The following is a 19,564-nucleotide window of genomic DNA, read 5'->3' as shown; positions in this document are numbered from 1 at the left end:
AGGTCTGCGGCTGACTGGTTACCACTCACATGGAGTAGAGACTTGTCCAGACTGCAGGTGTGATACAAGGTAGTGTGGAGAGGTCTGCGGCTGACGGGTTACCACTAACATGGAGTAGAGACTTGTCCAGACTGCAGGTGCGATACAAGGTAGCATGGAGAGGTCTGCGACTGACAGGTATAGTCGCGAATGCACTGGAGAGCTTCCACCACAGGCAGGTAACACAATCCAGGAGCAAAGGACTCCTTGGTTACCTCCGCAGAATGAGGACCAAGAACAGGCAAAGGAAGTAGGGCTTGGGTGCCTTAAATAGTGAGAGGTAATTAGTCAACTAATGAGAATAAGGAGAAGGTTTTAACAGTTATCAGGTCTGCACATGCGCAGGAACATAGCTAAGATGGTGGATGGCCGCGGCAGTGCACAGGCGCCGGCAGAGCAGAGAGAGGTTTAGATCTTGAGCCAGAGGAACCAGCGATCTGGTGAGTGACAGCTGCATTCTCTGGCTTCATTAAACAGTGCCACCAAGGCTCCACCATTTTGTCTCAATACTAAAAATGCTCTTTTGACTATCTCTCTGCATTGTGAGAGTGTAGTGTTGAGGTGCTATTTGGAAGGATTACAGAATTGGACTATAGCAGATAATTGCAGGTGTGACATGGTGTGACAGTGGTCTTGGTTGTACCATGATACAGTTTTGAGCTCTGCCGTGACCTTCTGCATACACATCTGTGAAAAGCCTTTTGAATCGACAACTACTTGAAGTACCAAAGAAGAGACTCCTTTACAGCAATAATGCTTCAAATACTCCTTATCTGGCTGTCACTACCATAAATTGTACCCGTGGCATATGTCAACTGTAGTGACCTAAAGCCAGCTAATATGCCCTCCCATGTTCCTGAAATGCAGAATGTGGGTAAATATGATATAATTTATGGTGCTACAAACCTCCTTCGCTATGTAGCACACTGTGCCTAATCCTATGACAAAATGGATTGCAACATGTTGATACCCAACAGTGTTGTGCATTTCCCATAGAGCAATTGCAATTCTTTTCTCTAGAGAACTGCATTCTGCATAACTGTTTTGCTTGCCACATGGGGTCTTAGAACATTTACAATTCACAAGCATGAAGAACACATCTGGTGTCATTCTGAAGTTTGCATACCATTCAGAATCATTCCATGAATTATATACAATATTGTACCGCCAGTGTGCACTTTTTTCTGTTAAGACCTAAGTCTTGCTCATGTGGAGTCATTTTCTGGACAGCCGCAAATGTACCAATCACTACAGCAATGACAGTGCGACAAGTATATTATGCAATTTCTAATTGATTATCCAGATTTTGTAAAGTTTGTGTAATCATGATGATATTGTTCACAATGCTTTGACTCTTCCAGTCTCTAAGAAAACAATGTGAAGATTTTATAAAAATGACATATCTTTGTCATCATTACATCATGTCATTTAACAAATGGTTCAGCATTTGCAATGTAGACTTCAGGTCCAAGAGAAGCAGGCATATGAAAAATATTTAGCATATAAAAAAAGACATTATTTTTATTATTCAATATTGTTTTATATTCAACATCACATAGGCAGTAATACACCAGATGGATAATTTAGATGGCTCACAACAGCTATAGATGGAATTATTAATATCAAAATAAATTAAAATAGGAAACATGTAGAACTTTACTGGCAGATTCTAAATATTTCTAATACAAAGTTTGCAGATCACAAAACCATCATCAGATTTCATAAATGTATAGAATTCTTAAAATAATTCAAGTTATCATGTAAGAACAAAACAACTATTCATCTGCATCAGTTAAACTTATTTAATCAATTAAATTATGTGCTAAAATGAGGGACGAGAAAACTCTTTTTTCTCTTCTCCGGGAATTTAGATGTGGTGGTCTTAAAATTAGTGGTTTGGAAAATGGAAGTGAATGGAATTGGATAGTTTTACAGTCAAAGAGCTGGAACAAAATGTTCTGTGTAGCAGCAGAAACAGAAGGATGATGTGATGCTGAGTCAACAAAAGTGATGTGATGGTCACATTATATACAAAATTTGCATATGTGAATGACAAAATTTATAGATACACATAAACTAACGTGGGAATGGTTTACAATATGCATATTTGGTTGATAATTTAATGATTATTAGTTTGTTTTATTTTGTACTTGTATGGTGGACTTGTGTAGAAAATAGCTGCAGATACATGTGAGGAAAGTTTTTATGTAAGGAGTAATTAGAGGGTTTGTAATGTGGCCAGGGGGTGGCCATTTTGGGAACTGAAATAGCAATAGGAATTACACTGCGCTCATTCTTTATTCAAAACAGTCACAAATATCTAAAGTTCTGTATTAAAAAATCTCAGGTAATAGATTATTTAAGATCATGTGAATAAGTACATTTAGACTTAATATTTACTGACACAGCCTCATATGTCCTGTTACATGCAACACATGTGATTGCGGTTATGTTTTGTTTTATTTTTCATGTGTGACAGGATAGTGTTTCTGTCTTATCACTGCCGTTCTGTGATTACTATATCCACTACCTACCTTTATTCTCCCCATAAAGATCTGCATTCCGCTGCATTCCTATTAGATGCCTGCTACACTTTTTTTTAGTTATTTGTCAGTTTCCTAATCTTCAACCTGTTGTGTAAAGCAGATTTAAACTCTGAACCAAACTCTAACTTTGAGGTACATACAGCCAGATAAACTTACAACTTCCAGTGTGAAGCTAAAAATACCTGTTTTGTCATCCTTAGGTCTGCACTAGTTTATGAGTGGGACCTATGTACTTTTGGCACTAACGCAACTGCTCTGTATGGGTTAAATGTGTATTATACCTGTACTATGCCAAATGTAAATTTGTCAATGTCTTGTTTCAGGAAAAAAAAAAAATTGCCATTTCCAATGCTGCACGACAGTGGGATATTCAGCAAAACCGAGTGGTACCGGGCACAAATTCAGACCAGGAAAGCAAAGGCTCTATATCTGCATATGAATTTAGAGAAGAAAAAAGGTAATTTGTAATAAGCATAACATTTTAAATCTTTTATTGTGTGTGTTCTTAGTTTACATATCACAACAATTGAAAAAGGGGGCGTTAATAAACTAATACAAAGCATCATAAGGGATGTAATGATAAACCTTTACAGCCTGGCCGCAAAATGTGAGTAATGTACGATTAAAAAAAAAAGCCGGACATAAAAATAGTGTATTTCTCAGGTGTATGTAAGCGGCTCTTTCCTGTTATGCATTCGTTTGTTATTGCACAAATAGTCCTGTTTTGTACTCCGCTTGTGTTAGAATGCCCCTGGCCAGCCTCTCCAGGTGCCGGCTGGTGCAAGTGGCAAATACACGTATATCTGCTTAAGTGTGCGCCTACTTTATGGGCATTTACAGATCGATTTCATGCTAGATTCGCTATGCAAATTGGTGTAGTACTCAACCTGCGTCAGCTCCTGATACAAAGTAAGAATCCCTCAACACACCAGACTTATAGTTGTGTGAAAGGTGAGACCAATACTCAAACAGCATGATAACGCGTAAAGTACTACAATGGATATTTGTTGTATCTATCTTATTATTGATGTTTTGGAATTCAAAACATCAGTATCTGGAGTAAGAGGCAATTTAGATTACTGTTGTTACACAATAAGCCACTAATAATCATTTTTTTTATATGCACACCATTCTACTGTATATTTCATACTATATAGAAACTTTTCTGGCCAGAGAAGCTTGCACAATTCTCCTGCCGCACACCAGTTTATTGATGCTCCATTCCTCATGTATACAGTCTCCTTCTACTACCTACCTATCCCTTTCCTGCAGTTACTTTACATGGCTGAATTGCAGCTTTTCATTCTTTTGTATTCCAGTGTGGCGCTAAACTCTCACTAACCTCAGCCAACTCCCCAGATACACCACTAAGTTATGTGACTGACAATGAGGTCTGTGCAATATGGTTTGGACAGTGTGTCTGTTAATTGGATTTGGAATGGGAGTTATGCAGTGTGGCTACCTATGGGATCTGTGCAATATAGTTCGTGGCTGATACCGGAGTCTGTGTAATGTGTCTGGAAATTACACGTTATATGTAATAACACTAACCGGAAAACATTTATTTATAAGGTATTTTACACATTGAGAGTAGCCGTTCGGCTCCAAGTATGTCTTGGATACATCATATATAATTGTTAGGCAGAAGGCATTAAGCAATACAATCTAAAACATGCTTATGGAACCGAGTGACAGACTACATCTGTGTTTAAATATCTAGATCCTTTTTGTCATTAAGGGCTGAAATATTGAGTACAAAAATTCCCGTGATGCTAGAAGCCTACAAACCACATCTTGCTGGGCTCGTCAAGGCATTTAAATAGCCTTTCAGTTCTGTAAATCACACGTTTTATTGCAAGCAGTTTAGTGTAAATAATTTATGTTCACCTAAAAGCACATTTGAAATAGTTCATAGAAGTTAGTAAATCACAAAAATATCTTGAACATTTTAATCAGTACCTGCAGCAGTGGTTGCTTTGCAGTGTAACAGAATGCAGGTGTTCCCATTCCAAAGAAAGCAGATTCACAACGCCTGAAATGGTATCTTGGGTGAGACAAGAATTTGTGCCAGATTAAATGGAAAGTATCATTTTTACACTGAAACATGTATAATTAATAAACACCTAATATTGGATTTTAGACTCCAGTGTTGTACGCTGTACCTTTTATCAGTGTTTTTGTAGTAGTTACACTTCTGGGATCATTTGTTCTCTTACTCTCTCTTTACAAGGAGAAGGTGTTTGAAGTACATATATTTCACAGATCATCTACAGCTTTTATGGGCGACCTGACATACTCCAAGGTTCATAAGTGCAGCCTTCCAACCTTCAAAAGAGCTGCACATTGCCCTTAATTTAGAGATTAAAGAAACAGCACGAAACCAACCTTGCACTCAGATCCACACAAGCTGTCAGATCCCAAATGTACATCAAAACTCCTCCACATACCACTTATACCTAACCATATGCCCCCAACATGGCACTCAGACCGGCTCACATACCCCTCAAAACTCGCAACATCCATCAGACATCCCCACTTACATACCCATCAGATCTCCCACATGTACCTTACATACCCATCAGACCTGACCCCCTCCTCCCCCAAATGCCTGTTAAACTTCCTCCACATTGCTCCTCACACCTTCCCCACTTACTTGTAAAGATGGAGCCTACAGAGGAAGGAGTGGTGATAACCACTTATGTGAAAAGACTAACAACTTGATGACTTCTGATAGCTTTATAGTTTGTTGAAAGTTGCACTTTATGTACATTAGTTGAGGACACCCCTACTATTATCATAGTATTCTGTTATTCTATCTCCTTTATAATTAGATCATATATCCACATTAGCACTAATAATAACCTAACTTTATTTATGTGAAATTGAAAAGTCATACACTTAAAGGTAGGTTACTGTATTTTTTGCCAACCACATAGGTCATTACACACGTATTCCTTATTTTTGGTATTGCCCACAGATAATCAGTCTGTGGTTTTTCGTGTTTGTGAGCACATCTGAAAATGCACATGGTAAAAATATGTTACATCAAAGTTCATTCTGCTATGAGCTTAATGCCAACCCTGTTCATTTAAACATTTCTATTTTTTTCCTAAAATGCTTCTTTAGCTCAATTTATGTCTTAAAGGAATCATAATTGATGGTATATCAGGACAGTCTTAAAAACATTCAAACATGAGTTAGTGACATGTAATAAATACGTTGGTCAAAGTGCACACAGAACTGTACTTTCACATAGAAGTGCAACTTGAGTTTGCAGTATGTGTTCTATAAAAGTACAGAACTAGACCGGATCTCAACAAGTCCATTAGCGGAGGAAAAGGTTATGCGTCGTTAAACAAACCAGATCACACCTGTGTTCATGCACCCTTTTCATCTCCTTTAAATAATCTCTTCCCGCAGCACAAAAGTCTTTTCAAAAGTAGGTGCACTCATGTGCCTAGCTCTACTCAGCAAGGATCGCTCCCTGTCCGCCTATCTCTTCCTACTGGACGATGCACATTTACACCCGCAGACACAATGCAAAACACAAATGTGGCACAAATGAGCATTTGGCCTGAGGTTTTACATTGTTTGTAAATTACCCTTATTGGCTCTCAATACATATTAGGCCTGATTCATGTTTGGACATACATCCATTTGTAAAGCGTGTCTTGCGTGAAATTAACCTTACACCAATGAGCACAACTGTCAATTCATGTCAACACAAATGACACTTACTATAGCCAACTACTTGAGAGGTGGAACAGGGGAGGGTGGGGCGGACTTAAGGCGTATCAACACAGACACAGTCGATTGAAGTCCTGGGTTATTTGTAATTACACCTGCTTTATAGGTGGTGGAAATAACACGGCTGAAATAAGTGTAAGTGTCGACTGATAGTGATGACTGGCTCGGATTAGTCTTTGTTTGGAAAAGTACACGTAGCTAGATCATAAAAACAAATTGTATGTACAGTATATATTAAGAACATCTTGATTTATGTATTTAATGGGAAAAAATTACAACACGTGTTGATTTGTTTTTTACTATCCATATTTTTATTAATGATTATACTGTTTAGAGTTGTTCATTTATTTTAGCATATAAATTTATTATACATATAATACATTTTTGTACGCGTTTTTGATGTGACCTTATTATTGCACATACATTTTTGCGTTTCGAGCCTGTGCTGTCTGTTGACATTTGGCATGTAACATATCAGTAGATCATAGTACTGACACCAAGGGATAAATGTATCAAGCAGAGAGTTTTCCAGTGGGTTTGAAAAACCAATCAGTTTCTAGCTATCATTTATTTAGTACATTCTACAAAATGATAGCTAGAATCTGATTGGTTGTTATAGACAATATCTCCACTTTTCAAACCCGCCAGAAAACTCTCAGCTTGATACATTTAACCTCAAGATTTCAATGGAAACCTATCTTGAAATCCGCTTGGATTTGAATATTGCTTTTTTCGCATTTGAACATGAATCAGGCCCATTATATATCTACCCATGTTAATGTCTTTTTCTCTAATGTATTTCTTTCATGACTTTGTGTGTCTCTCTGTTATGTGCAAAAGCCTGACAGTTTACAAGATACAGCTTTAGATGCTATAATAACAAACAGCATATCTTGTTCTCATAAGAAATGATAATTCCCTAGAGTGCAGAAAGATTTCCCTTTTATGAATTCCTGCATCAGATGTATTAGATTAACGCAGTGTTACTCAAACATTGGTACAGAGTTTATAGAGTAGATGCAAAGAACGTGTGCAAAGAGCATTGCTAGCAAATGTTGAGAAATGGGTTAGTACAGCGGTTCCCAAACTGTGCGCCACGGCTCCCTGGGGAGCCACGGCGAGGTCACAGGGGTGCCGCAGGCCGGCGGTGAGCGAGGTAGGCAAGGTGAGGGTGTGCCAAGCGCTCCTCTTTGCTTGCCACCCTCCCCCCCGCTTTGTCGCCGGCCGCCCAAAAAAAGCAAAAAAACCTCCTCCCTGCTCTATTGCACTGCATGTCGGACGTAACGTCATCATGCCCGACATTTTCAGTGAAGAGCAGTGCAACGAGAAGCAACAACGGAAGAAGACAGAACAGTAGAAAGAAGGGTAAGTAAACGTGAACGTCAAGGGGCACAGTATGATGATTTTTGTACATGCTGTTGTTTTTATTTTGTATGATCTTATTACTTTTAATATTGGCTGTAAATTATTCTTTGACAGAAATATAATTGAAAAAAATACATAAAAATATTCTTTTCCCTTGGATTTATGTGTATTATTTTTGCAAACAACTTACTAAGTATTTCTAAATACTAGATCTAGTTTTGTTCTCCAGGTTCAATTTTTTTATTTTTTATTTTTTAAGCTCTTGAATAAGTACTATTTATAATTGACTGCACTTCAGAAAATGGAACGAGATATAGTGCAATATTGAAGCAATATTTTCATCAGAGTATCACATATCTACTTAAAAGAAAACAACAACTATATGTAGCCAGCAGAAAAAGCATAATATAGGATACAATATAGGCAATTTTATAAGAATCACTTCGGAAGATACAAAAGTTACAAATCTGCCCACACTCGTATGCCCTCTACGAGGACACATGTAATAATAGTCAATAGGTAGTAATTGAACTACTCTTATGTAAATAATAGTACCCTGAACCTACACTTGGACAAATTATAAAATGACAAATCGTCACCCCTGACATTGAGATCCAAAAGTGGAATATATAATTAGTGCTTAATAATTAAGAAAATAAGAGGAAATGAAATAGGAGCTATAACAATTGAAAAATGTTGCCATTTGTCTAGAATATAAATGTAATTTATTTCCTTTTTCATGATATTTTTTATTATTGATTCACAGTAGGGAGTAGACAATTGTGCTTTTGACAAAAAAAACATCAGAATCTGTAATTTCAAATAAGTCTTTGTTTCCAATTCTTCTATAAATATATTCAGTCAGATATGCAGGATGTAATGCCTGATCTTTGTCATTCTCCATTCCACTGTTTGCAACGTAAAATGAAATTAACTAATCTGTGTATATACTTATCATTATTGTGCCAAGTTCCTATTTTGAAATATACACAGAAAGTTGCCTATGAAGTAAGAAGCACTCTCAGTATTCAATTAAAGGAAGGCCTCAGAGAAGCATATCAAGCACCCTATAGTGTAGTAACCCTTTCATGGGGAATGGATTTCCACTCACATTTACTGGGTTAATTAGCGTGCAAGAAACTAGTGTCTTTCAGTCATCGTTTCCCAGAAAACATTGAAGAAAGACACCAGAAGGCTTTTATAAATGTGGTCAATAGACTCTCCCTAAAGGTTTTCAGTCTGGAGGGAAGACTTTGCAAATTGAACACTAAGACCTGCTGACTTGTAGATGACCTGTTTTATATATATATTTATATGTGTATATGGAAGAAAATGGAACCTCCTGGGTAAATGAAGGGACTCCAAGCATATTGAAAGCAAAGTTTCATACAAGTGTGGCTCATGCATTAATTAAATAACATCCCAGCATGTCCAGTGTTCTATAGAAAACTGCCGGACCATCCTTGTTTATAACCATCATGATTGCCTATAATTATTGATAGTGGGGCTGCATTTGGCGGTAGATTTATTGACCAAGACAGGTGACCTTGGTAAAGTTTTGCGAGCAGCAATGTGTAAGTTGATTTCAGCAGGGAACTTTGAGAGGAAAACATCAGCAGCAAAAAGCTAGTGAGTGAAAGCACATATTATAAGATATCTGTGCTTTTATTCCAAGTACAAAGCCAGACAGGCAAACAGCTGAAGATTAATTCAAATTTCAATCTTAGGCACGAGCAGCCAGTTTAATGCAAAAAGGTCCGGCAAGCACTCCACAACGCAGGAAATGATAGTCATGTTGCAGTGTATAAATAGCTCATTACATCTGCTAGTGCACGTTTGCGAGTGCAGTTGTGCCAGAAGCACATGCAATAGACTTCAATGACCCTCTTACAGATTGACCAATTGCTTTTTTTGTATTGGTATTTCCTTCTTTTTCATTATTTTGTCCACTACCTTTGTATGTTGTGTGTGTATGTATTTTAATGAACAAACATACATTAGTGGACATAAATAGTACGGTGGTAATCGTTTTCACAATTATGGCAGGTTAAGTGTTTAAACACTTAACCTGCGGGGTCCTGACATTGCTGCTTTAAATTAAAAGCGATAGAGGTCACAATGACGTCAAAGTCTAGTGACGGACACATAACTAGTCGGAATCAGTTGCGGTCAGCATCCTGCTGCCATCGGAGATCTACAGCGTCGGTATAAAGGTAAGTCTGCTTATACTTAAATTGTTTTTTCACAGATTCGGACTCCTTGGTGTGGGAATTTTCCACACCGTAAAAATGTACCCAACCCAAATAATAAATCAAATTTACTGATTATATTGAGTAATAATAAAATAATGTGAAACCAACAACATATCAAAATAAAGTAATTTTGCATAGTAAATAATCTTAAAACAGTATGGTGGTTGAATTCCCAAACAAAAACCCTTTGTCTTGCCTTGCTCTTAATTGTTATTCCATTTCACTAATTTGCATACACAAGGACATTATAAGGGAAACCTGAGAGGTGTTTATATCCCAAAGTAATACCTGCCTGGAGCCCTGCAGTCTGCCACGTATTTAGAGACTTGAACATGTACGTTAACTGTACAGGATTACCTCATATGTCAGGTTTCCACGCGTACCTCGAAGGCTCAACATTCAAATCCTACACTAAAATAGCACACATTCCATCTGAACAAAGTGTGATTTATGCAATGCATTACTACACTTAATTATATTGTCAGAATGATTCCACCGTTCCCAGGAGCAATATCGTTTCACAAAAGAAACACTGTTCAAGGTGTTAAAATCAAATAATATGAGTCTCCCATATTTAATTATGGCAATTAAGGGAACGCTGTCACCTATCATGCCACTGTTTGGTAACTGTCATGTTAAGCCTTATAAGATTAGGACTCAGCATTAAGACGGTACCAATAGCAGATTTGATGGATATCTCACTATTCTATTGCTGTTGCTATATCATATTGCACACTTGAACTTTTTGTTCCAGAAAATATGTTTTGCTATTTTTGATTTGCTGACATATGGTCTGTTAATGTGTACCCTCCAATAGGTACTGTAATTAACTGCTTGTCAGTATCATTCCTTATTGATTATCTTGTGTGAATAGACCTGGTTTAGAAAGCTCCGCCATCTCTTCCATTGACATCATATCCCTGTCTTCCCATCCATAGTGTTATAAACTTCAAACTTTCAATATACAATCTAATTTCCATAACTTATGCCCAGGTATGAATAGGTGAATTCTGGCATGTTAAACAGTAGGGAACAATACAGGGAATGATGAAATACAGTCTTGCTAAATATAAATATATAGCGCTTGAGGTGAGTGCAGACTTAATTATTGCAAATAATGCTATGGAACCGAAACATATCGGTCAACATACCATTAAAAATGAGTTTCTGTATTGCTCAATTTGAAAACTAAAAACTGAGTGCTTACTGCCAGCTGGCAAACTGGTCAATAATGAGGATTTAATATTATTTTGTACAACTTAAAAATGAACAATGTGTTCTAATGTAATAATAATATACCTTACTGCACTATGGTGTAATAAGTAAAATGAAGTACATTATTAATTTTAAAGAGAACCGTAGAACTCAAAGAAGATTCACAGGCAAATTCTGGGTCGCAGTGAAGAACCCACAGTCACAGAATACTCTAGGCCATCTAGTGTACAGTACTGTACTTTGATGTAACTTATTAACAGACATAAATATTTAGTTAACTTACTGTTTTGATTAGAGCAAACAAGTAGTAGTTATAAAAGTGAATTCCACAATACACCAAGTTTCAACAATGCCCATAGAATGTGCAATTAGATCATACTTGCCTCCCTCTGGGAGGGAAAATCTCGCTGCCGGGTCCTGGGGGGACGTGGCCATCCAGTTTACTGCACACCTCTACCAGTCCTGCACTGTATAGAGGACTTGTGAGACATAGAGATTTCCTGCAACTGGATCCAATTCATAGTTGCCCTACTCTCCCGGAACTTGGTCCCATCCACCATTAGGACCCATCCCTCTGCTAAAGTATACCAGTTTCGGCCTATTACAGCAGGGGTTGGGGTCAGGATGACACTTGTCCCCACCCACTTCACTAACGAAGTGAGCAGGATGCGGGATGTTGTCCTGCTCTCCCGGGAGTCCAGGAGAACTCCCAAAAATTCAGGAGTCTCCTGTACATTCCGGGAGAGTAGGGAACTATGAATTGTATCCAGTTGCAGGACATATATATGTCTCAAGTCCTCTATACAGTGCAGGACTGGTAGAGATGTGCAGTAAACTGGATGGGAAAGAATTTTAACAGACACTGGGAATCTTTTATGGTAAGTGAGAATACATTTGTAATTTCTGTCACTAACCATTGTGCTTAGTGGTGTGAAAGATATCTGTGTTTCAGTGCTTGCTAAGGGGGAATAATCAGGTCAGAACTTGCACATTCTGAGCTTGTGCATCATTAGTTTGAACAGTTGCTGATTCATCCCAATGTGTTTATTTCACCCACATGAGCATGGTAGACAATATTAAATGATTGTGTGCTTTTCTGTGTAATGTGTCTAGATTCAGCAATCAGCTTCCCAGCGTTTAGTCATTAATAACTTATCTTTATTTCCTGTTTGCCAGTCAATTTTATATTGTTTTTCTTTGGAGAGATTGGGTTTCTTTTAATAGCCTATTGAATAAATCTCCTTTTTTTTTTACCTTTTTGATCCATTATCTAGGGGAAACTAGGCAAGATTAGATCAAATCTTTTTCAAAATTGAGCATATTGTAACATTTACATGGTTATTGCAAATGTAATAATTTACCTAAAATGTAAACAGCTCACTCCCCCCAGTATAGCAATACCAAATATGTATTCTTTATTTCAGACTTGAATTATAGGGTTGTAGGTCAGAGCAGAATATTTGTTTTTATGTTTGCATAGTTTTATAAATATGATTTTTTTTTTAACTTATTTTAACTTTCAAGGAGGAATCTGCCTTTTGACAACACTAAAGGATTTAGAGTATAATTGATAGTTTCTCTTAGATCCAGCAGTGACATCATAGCCTCTTTGGTAGTATTTTGAAATACATATATTTTATTTGCATTTTTAATTTTGTACCCTCGTTAGGGGACTAAATGTTTAACTATGTTTTTGTAGCAGCAGCCAGCTTTCCATACTTTAATTATAGTATTGATGCCCTTTGCATTTGGTAGGATTTGCAGTGGTGACCTCCAAAGTGTGAGACACCTGGTGCTTTGACCCCTATGAGAAATATTATAGCCAGTTCCGTTTGTCTATTTTAAACCTGTTATGTATGTATGTATGTATGTATGTATATATACTGATTTCCTTGAATTTCAAATCCTGGTTTATACTTTGATTATCAGTGTGACAGGAAGGACCTCCTATGCCATCCTGTTGTTTTTCTGGGGCCGGCTGGGCCTGCATTGCAACCATCCCCTTTCTTTATCCCAAATGCGCCCTCTCTAAACACTATAGGGGTGCTCTGCTGCCACCACCAGGCTCCTTCACTGGCACCTGGAACTGCTTCTTTCTGGGTAACTCTTGCTAGTGCACCCCCTTGCTGAGCAACTGGGCTAGAGTAGTTTAATCTGTAGGTCACAAGAATTACAGTAGGTTAGTAGGCGTCAAAGCAGGATCCTGAAGCAGTGATGCTTATTACTCAGAAAGGTTCCTTAGAAGGACCGTTACACACAAGTTAGATGTACTAGTGATCTCTAGAAGTACAGATGGTATATAACAGTTGACATACAAAATGCAGCTCTCTTTATACTGTTTCCAATACACATGTTGGCAGGAGGTAACCCCCCCGCCCATACCTGGAACCACAATGTCTGAGATATTACATTCAATATTTACCATCAGCATGCAATATATTTTCTAACCTTGTTTTTAACTCAGTTTTATCTTAAAATTTACATTAATCTGTAATCACTTGCTGTTTCATTATTCAAATAGTTCCGGTATCTCTTTAACAGGACACACACAGGATAACGACTCCATCCTGTGCATTCAGGCTTAAAAGATATGTTAGTCGCTCTCAGATGAAAAGGTTTAATTAACATGGGATTTCCTTTCTTCAGAACATTTACAAAATTAATTTCCTCCAACATGGCATATTGCCTCAGAAATCAATACTTTTCCAATACAAAAATCAGCACATTTGCCATGATATACATGAGCAAACTGCGTCACTAATTGAAATAAATTTATACAATAAGTTATTCCTAAATGTTCCAGCCACAATAAGCCCTAATGAGCCATTGCCTGTAACCCCTAATCCTGTTTCTAAATGTCTATTGTTCCTGAAGAAATGATTATCCAGCTATCTATATCATATGCTCACTGTCTCCCACTGGCCTATGACAAGACCTAGCACTTTGTTTTTTTCAAATGGAATCAACTTCTTGTTGGTGAAAATTTCAAAAAATATTTACTTGTATTAGAACTTTTTTAAATGTGATTATTGCTAGAATGTTATTTTTTACCAGATATTCAAATATGCATAGGTAAATACTGATATTTATTTAATAATGGAGCCTTTATTGTAACATTCGTACAGGCGATCCTTCCAACCAACTTGCTTATCACATGCATGATTTCCTTTGCATTATATAATGGCAATATAAAAAAAATGTTGTCTTTATTGGTTCTGCAATATAAGCTTCTTGCATGAAAAGTTTGCATGTTTCTCTTAAACGTAGGTTTCTTTCTACCACAGTATGTCGCAGAGTTATCATTTAGTGCTGCTTGATTTGTGTTTTCTTTTAAGGTTATTTTTCTAACATCTTGATGGACGTTGCATACTCACTGTCACGGGCACTAGGAGTCTTTACCCAGGGATCACCAGATGGTAGGCTTACCAGAGCAATGTAGATGGTAATAGAGTACTCTGGCAGCTGGGTGATCACGGAACATGAAATGATGGCTGATGAGATGCTCAGGAAAGTCTATGACTAGCAACACTGGTAATAATGAGGTAATAATACACAAGGAACTGTATGGACAAGGACACGTGAAGGTAGTCAGTGGTCTGCGATAGCAAGTTGTACCACTGCTATAGTGAGTAGGAATGTCCAACAGAAACAAGGAGGTGATGAGAGTCAGCGGTCTGCGGGTAGCAAGTTGCACCGCTGTCTGAGTGAAGGAATGGAATCCAAGTGGAGGTATCCAGGTAGTCAGTGGTCTGCGGTAGCAAGTTGTACCACTGCTATGTGAGAGGATGATGGAACAGGTGATACCGGAAACAGGGATCAGTGGTCTGACATCAGCAAGTTGTACCACTGAATATATATGTGAGGAGGTGCACAGGGGAAGACTGCAACACAGGATATACACAGGCACCTTATACACGATCCACAGTAATATGCACAATATAGATATATATATGGATATAAATGACTGAGCAGGTCTGCAACCTAGAAAGTCTCTTGAAGTAGTCCAGCACAATGATAACACAGTCAATGATGGCAATAGACTCAGCGGATAGCAGACTCCAGAGAGAACCAAACACAGTCCAGCAAGATATGCAATACACAGCACAGTCAATGAGAAGTATGCATACCGTGGTTCAGCAGTAGCAGTCAGATGGGATTGCAGCGGTACCTGAGCGGCTGGAGACCGACTGGATAGGAAGTCCCTGGATAGGTGAGGCAGCGGTCTAGCAGGTGCAGCGCACAGATGAGTAGACCGGCAGGGACACGAATCCACAGAAGTCAGCAACACGTGGAACTGGACTCATAGGGGACCCAGGAGAATGGAGATGATCCAGCAGAGGGTAGTAGATGAAATACAAATCCAATGCTGACAGGAGGGTAGAGGCCAGTGGAACACGTGAAGGCGTGGAGAGTGGATCAGCAGGAGATGGACGATAGCGCTGACCACAGCGGCAGGACTCAGCGGCACACGGAGGTAACCAGTAGCAACCACAGGAACCAACAGCGATGGGAAACAGGAGTGCAGCGCAGGGCAGGAGCTGATCACGAAGTGTAGCAGATGGTAATGAAAGCGGCAGTCTCGAGGAAGTCACAGCAAAGATGAGATGAGACTGTAGTGCACGGGGGCAGCGGATAGTAATCAGCTGGCAGTCACGATGTTGAACACAGGCGAGCTGCAAGCAGGAGGCTGTAGTGCACGGAGGCAGCGGATAGTAGCCAGCTGGCAGTCACGATGATGAATACAGGCGAGTTGCAAGCAGGAGACTGTAGTGCACAGAGGCAGCGGATAATAGTCAGCTGGCAGTCACGATGATGAACACAGGCGAGTTGCAAGCAGGAGACTGTAGTGCACAGAGGCAGCGGATAATAGTCAGCTGGCAGTCACGATGACGAACACAGGCGAGTTGCAAGCAGGAGGCTGTAGTGCACAGAGGCAGCGGATAGGAATCAGCAAACAGACTTGATGAGAAGCAGGTGAGTGAAGTAAAAGCTGGAGTGCACGGAGGCAGCGGATAGCAATGAGCAAACAGTCACATTGATATACAATAACGTTGAAGTGGTTTAGAAGACTGTAGTGCACGGAGGCAGCGGATAGGAATCAGCATACAGTCCTGATGATACAGTTGATGGTAGAAGTGGTATGGAAACCACAGGAATAGAAGTGGTTTGGAAACCACAGGAATCAGCAGCGCTGAATACACGAGGAATACAGGAACACCTTCAGAGACTCATGAGGAATGAGACTCCAAGATCAGGCAACGTGGTGTTGACCACAGGTGCTTAATATAGGGAGGTTGCCTGATCTGCCAATTGAGTTAAAGGGGTATACACTGAAGTATAGAAAAGGGCTGCGCATGCGCAGACCCTCAGGATGGTGGACGACCACGGTTCCTAAATGTCCGAGAAGAGGCACTCACGGTCCGGTGAGTGACACTCACACGGTGGAGTTTTTTCTTCTGTGAAACAAAGAGAACTTTATACATTTCCCTATCACATGTGATGTCCCATAACTTCTCTGTATCACATCATCTATAGTCCTCTACAAAAACTGTCGGTAACGTATCTCACTTGGCTGCGATACCCTCATAGCACGAACTACTAGCTGCAAAGTGGGTCCACATTCTATGATTTATTAACAAACACAGATACTGCAGACCTGCATTGCTTGTTTTATTTTCACAAATATATTTATTTGTTCACTATGCACATTTCAAAATGCACACCCAATTTATGGTCATTAGAACTGCCTCTAAGTAGCCTGTCTAAAAGTCCAACCTACTACTACTTCATTTATTTAAGTTGTTTCATTTTTTTGCACTAAAATACTGCTTGTTATAGTTGCATTCATGTCTTTAATCATGAGAGAGATGATATTGGGACTGTTTTCAATACATCTGTTGCTTTTGTGTGTTTGAATAGTGAAAGTGCAACCGGTAGTATAGGTAAAGACCCCGTCACCACCACCTTGGAGATGGTGAAAAATTAAGTCTTATTTAAGGGAGAAAAAAGCCGTGCACCCTCCCCCAAACATAGAGCAACACCCTATGCACCCTCTCCAGCCTTTTACGTCGCTTAAATAATCCCCACAACATAAAATCTCATACTTGTGGGTGCATAAAATACTCTGTTAGTCAATAACCACAGAAACAAAAAGTATATGTGAATTAAAGGCTTATACCTCTTATTATATTAATTACAGTAAAATTATAATATTCAGTAAATCTCACTTAGATGAACATCCCCACTATCACAACCACACACACAGCTACACACATTAGCTTGAGACCAACTACAGTCCTCCTCTCAAACCCTGTATGTGTCTAACTGGAGCTGTGCTACAATGATTTAATTTAAGACCTTGCTGCTTCAATGTAGGATCCATACAAGCCCTGCACCTTTGTCCTACAGCAATAATTTATCAGCTACTTCAAAACTAATAATGTCCCATGTAAGGAAGGGTTTTGCACTGTCAGATGCCCTTACATCATTATTCATCTCTTTTGATGTCCTGGTCTTCTGAACATTCCAGTCCAGCAAATTCATGTCTTGTCTAACACCTCTCAATTGTGTGTAAGTTGACGTGTGTGTGTGTGTGTGTGTGTGTAAGTTGACTTCCTTGGATTCCAGACCTGGTCAAAAGGGTGTTTGATCTACATGTTTACATCACTTGACACAATAGGGTTCTATTTTTTACATTAAAATCTTTTTAAACCACTTGCTTATTCATGTTTTATACAGGCACTATATTTTTTAAAATACTGAGACCTTTCACTGTCTGGCTCAAAATCTGAAAACGACTTAGGAGATTATGTTGTTGGTAAGGGAGTCTTGCACCATGTTGTCAAAATGAGGGGCACTTAAGAGACTATAACAGAAGTGTTTGTACACTCTTCTAGCACTGCACCGTTCTGAGAAAGTAAGGGCTTTCTTGTGATATCAAGGGATTAAGAACATCATCATCATTTATTTATATAGTGCCACTAATTCCACAGCGCTGTACAGAGAACTCATTTACAGCAGTCCCTGCCCCATTGGGGGGGGGGGGCTTACAGTCTAAATTCCCTAATATAGACACACACAGACAGACAGAGAGGGAGACAGACAGGGACTAGGGTCAATTTTTGGACTAGGGTCAATTTTTGATAGCAGCCAATTAACCTACCAGTATGTTTTTTGGAGTGTGGGAGGAAACCGGAGCATCCGGAGGAAACCCACGCAAACACAGGGAGAACACACAAACTCCACACAGATATGGCCACCTACCTTCTAGTTATCAATGTATATTATGCTTATTCTATATTTGAACTGTATATAATATATTCTACCAACCATTTCTTGCATAGTACAATGCTCTACAATTCACATAAAAAGAAAACATTGCCACTTTCTCTTTTGGTAGCATTTTTATTTTCCTTTCGATTTAAACTAATTGTTGTGGAAAAAAAAAGACAATTATTGTCAGCGCTTATCCTTAACACTGCATATCTGTGTGTATCTAGCTAAATGAAAACATGAGGTATTGGTTCATATTTTGATCAAAACATTTAAGCCTGCATCCCAGTGTCAAGGCTACCTCATTGTATGCAGGCCCTACACTGGCCTATTTGCACTAAAGATGATTAAAATGCAGTTAAAATCAGATGCACTCATGCAGGTATAGGGGCTTACATCTAGCAAGGACTGGCTTGTGGGCCACACCCAAATGATCCTTAAATGGGCTTGATGGCCAGCTGCTAAGACAACATAAAGCAATATTTTGAGACAAAACAAGAGTAGAATTATGCCCGCTCTTGGTTAACCCGTATCATGTATGGTAGCAGTTTTATTTTCCTTCTAATATAAACTGTATTTTGTATGTTGTGAGATGTTTTTGTTTTGTTTTGTTTTATTTTATTTTTTTATTTCATTCACCGCATGCTTATGAAAATATTATTTAGTAATGTTAAAAGCCGCACAATATGTTAATGAATTAATCTTTTAAGTAGGATTACTAGCAAGCATTTGGGTCTATCACATGAAAAATAGAATGATATTAATCTGCATTTTAATCTAACATGTTTCTATGTAAGTTCATCACTTCAAAATGTCATTTTTGCATTTTTTATTAATTTAGTCAAATGTTACATACATGTCATAATGCAACATGTATTGTCACACTGATTATGTGGGAACAGTGAATTATATTAACATAATCTTTTGACTTATCAAGGTCTCATATGTTTACATATTTCAGTAATAATAATGTAATTATATTATGATTTAGGACATGTGAATGGCTTCCTTTTTAAAAATATATGAAATCACAACACAGAATATAATTATATAAGTTACACATGCGTTAATGTGAAGCTTCAGAAGAGGAATCGGTCACCTGAAATGTCACTTGTATTTAGCGCCTTT

The 19,564-nt window shown here is 38.5% G+C and overlaps 1 protein-coding gene and 1 long non-coding RNA gene across 3 annotated transcripts in view; one reads left to right on the top strand and one right to left on the bottom strand.

Annotated features, from left to right (window-relative positions):
• The window catches only part of LRRC49 (leucine rich repeat containing 49), a 95,095-nt gene that overhangs the window by 49,932 nt on the left and 25,599 nt on the right, over positions 1–19,564 (top strand). Inside the window, exon 12 of the mRNA XM_075208084.1 lies at positions 2,909–3,042. Coding sequence (XP_075064185.1) covers positions 2,909–3,042 — 134 coding nt within the window. The remainder of the gene's footprint in view (positions 1–2,908; positions 3,043–19,564) is intronic.
• Positions 1,828–5,268, bottom strand: LOC142151953 (uncharacterized). 2 transcript variants are annotated; one of them, XR_012691271.1, is made up of 3 exons: positions 5,239–5,268; positions 4,545–4,629; positions 1,828–3,014 (listed from the first exon to the last, which is right to left on the bottom strand). It is a non-coding gene; the product is annotated as an uncharacterized LOC142151953 (long non-coding RNA). The 2 variants fall into 2 exon arrangements; XR_012691270.1 differs by lacking the exon at positions 5,239–5,268 and adding an exon at positions 4,748–5,180.

This window comes from Mixophyes fleayi, chromosome 4, assembly GCF_038048845.1.
Source record: "Mixophyes fleayi isolate aMixFle1 chromosome 4, aMixFle1.hap1, whole genome shotgun sequence".
NCBI classification, from domain to species: domain Eukaryota; kingdom Metazoa; phylum Chordata; class Amphibia; order Anura; family Limnodynastidae; genus Mixophyes; species Mixophyes fleayi.
The sequence above is the reverse complement of the archived record's forward strand: the minus strand, read 5'-3'. Positions and strand labels throughout refer to the sequence as shown.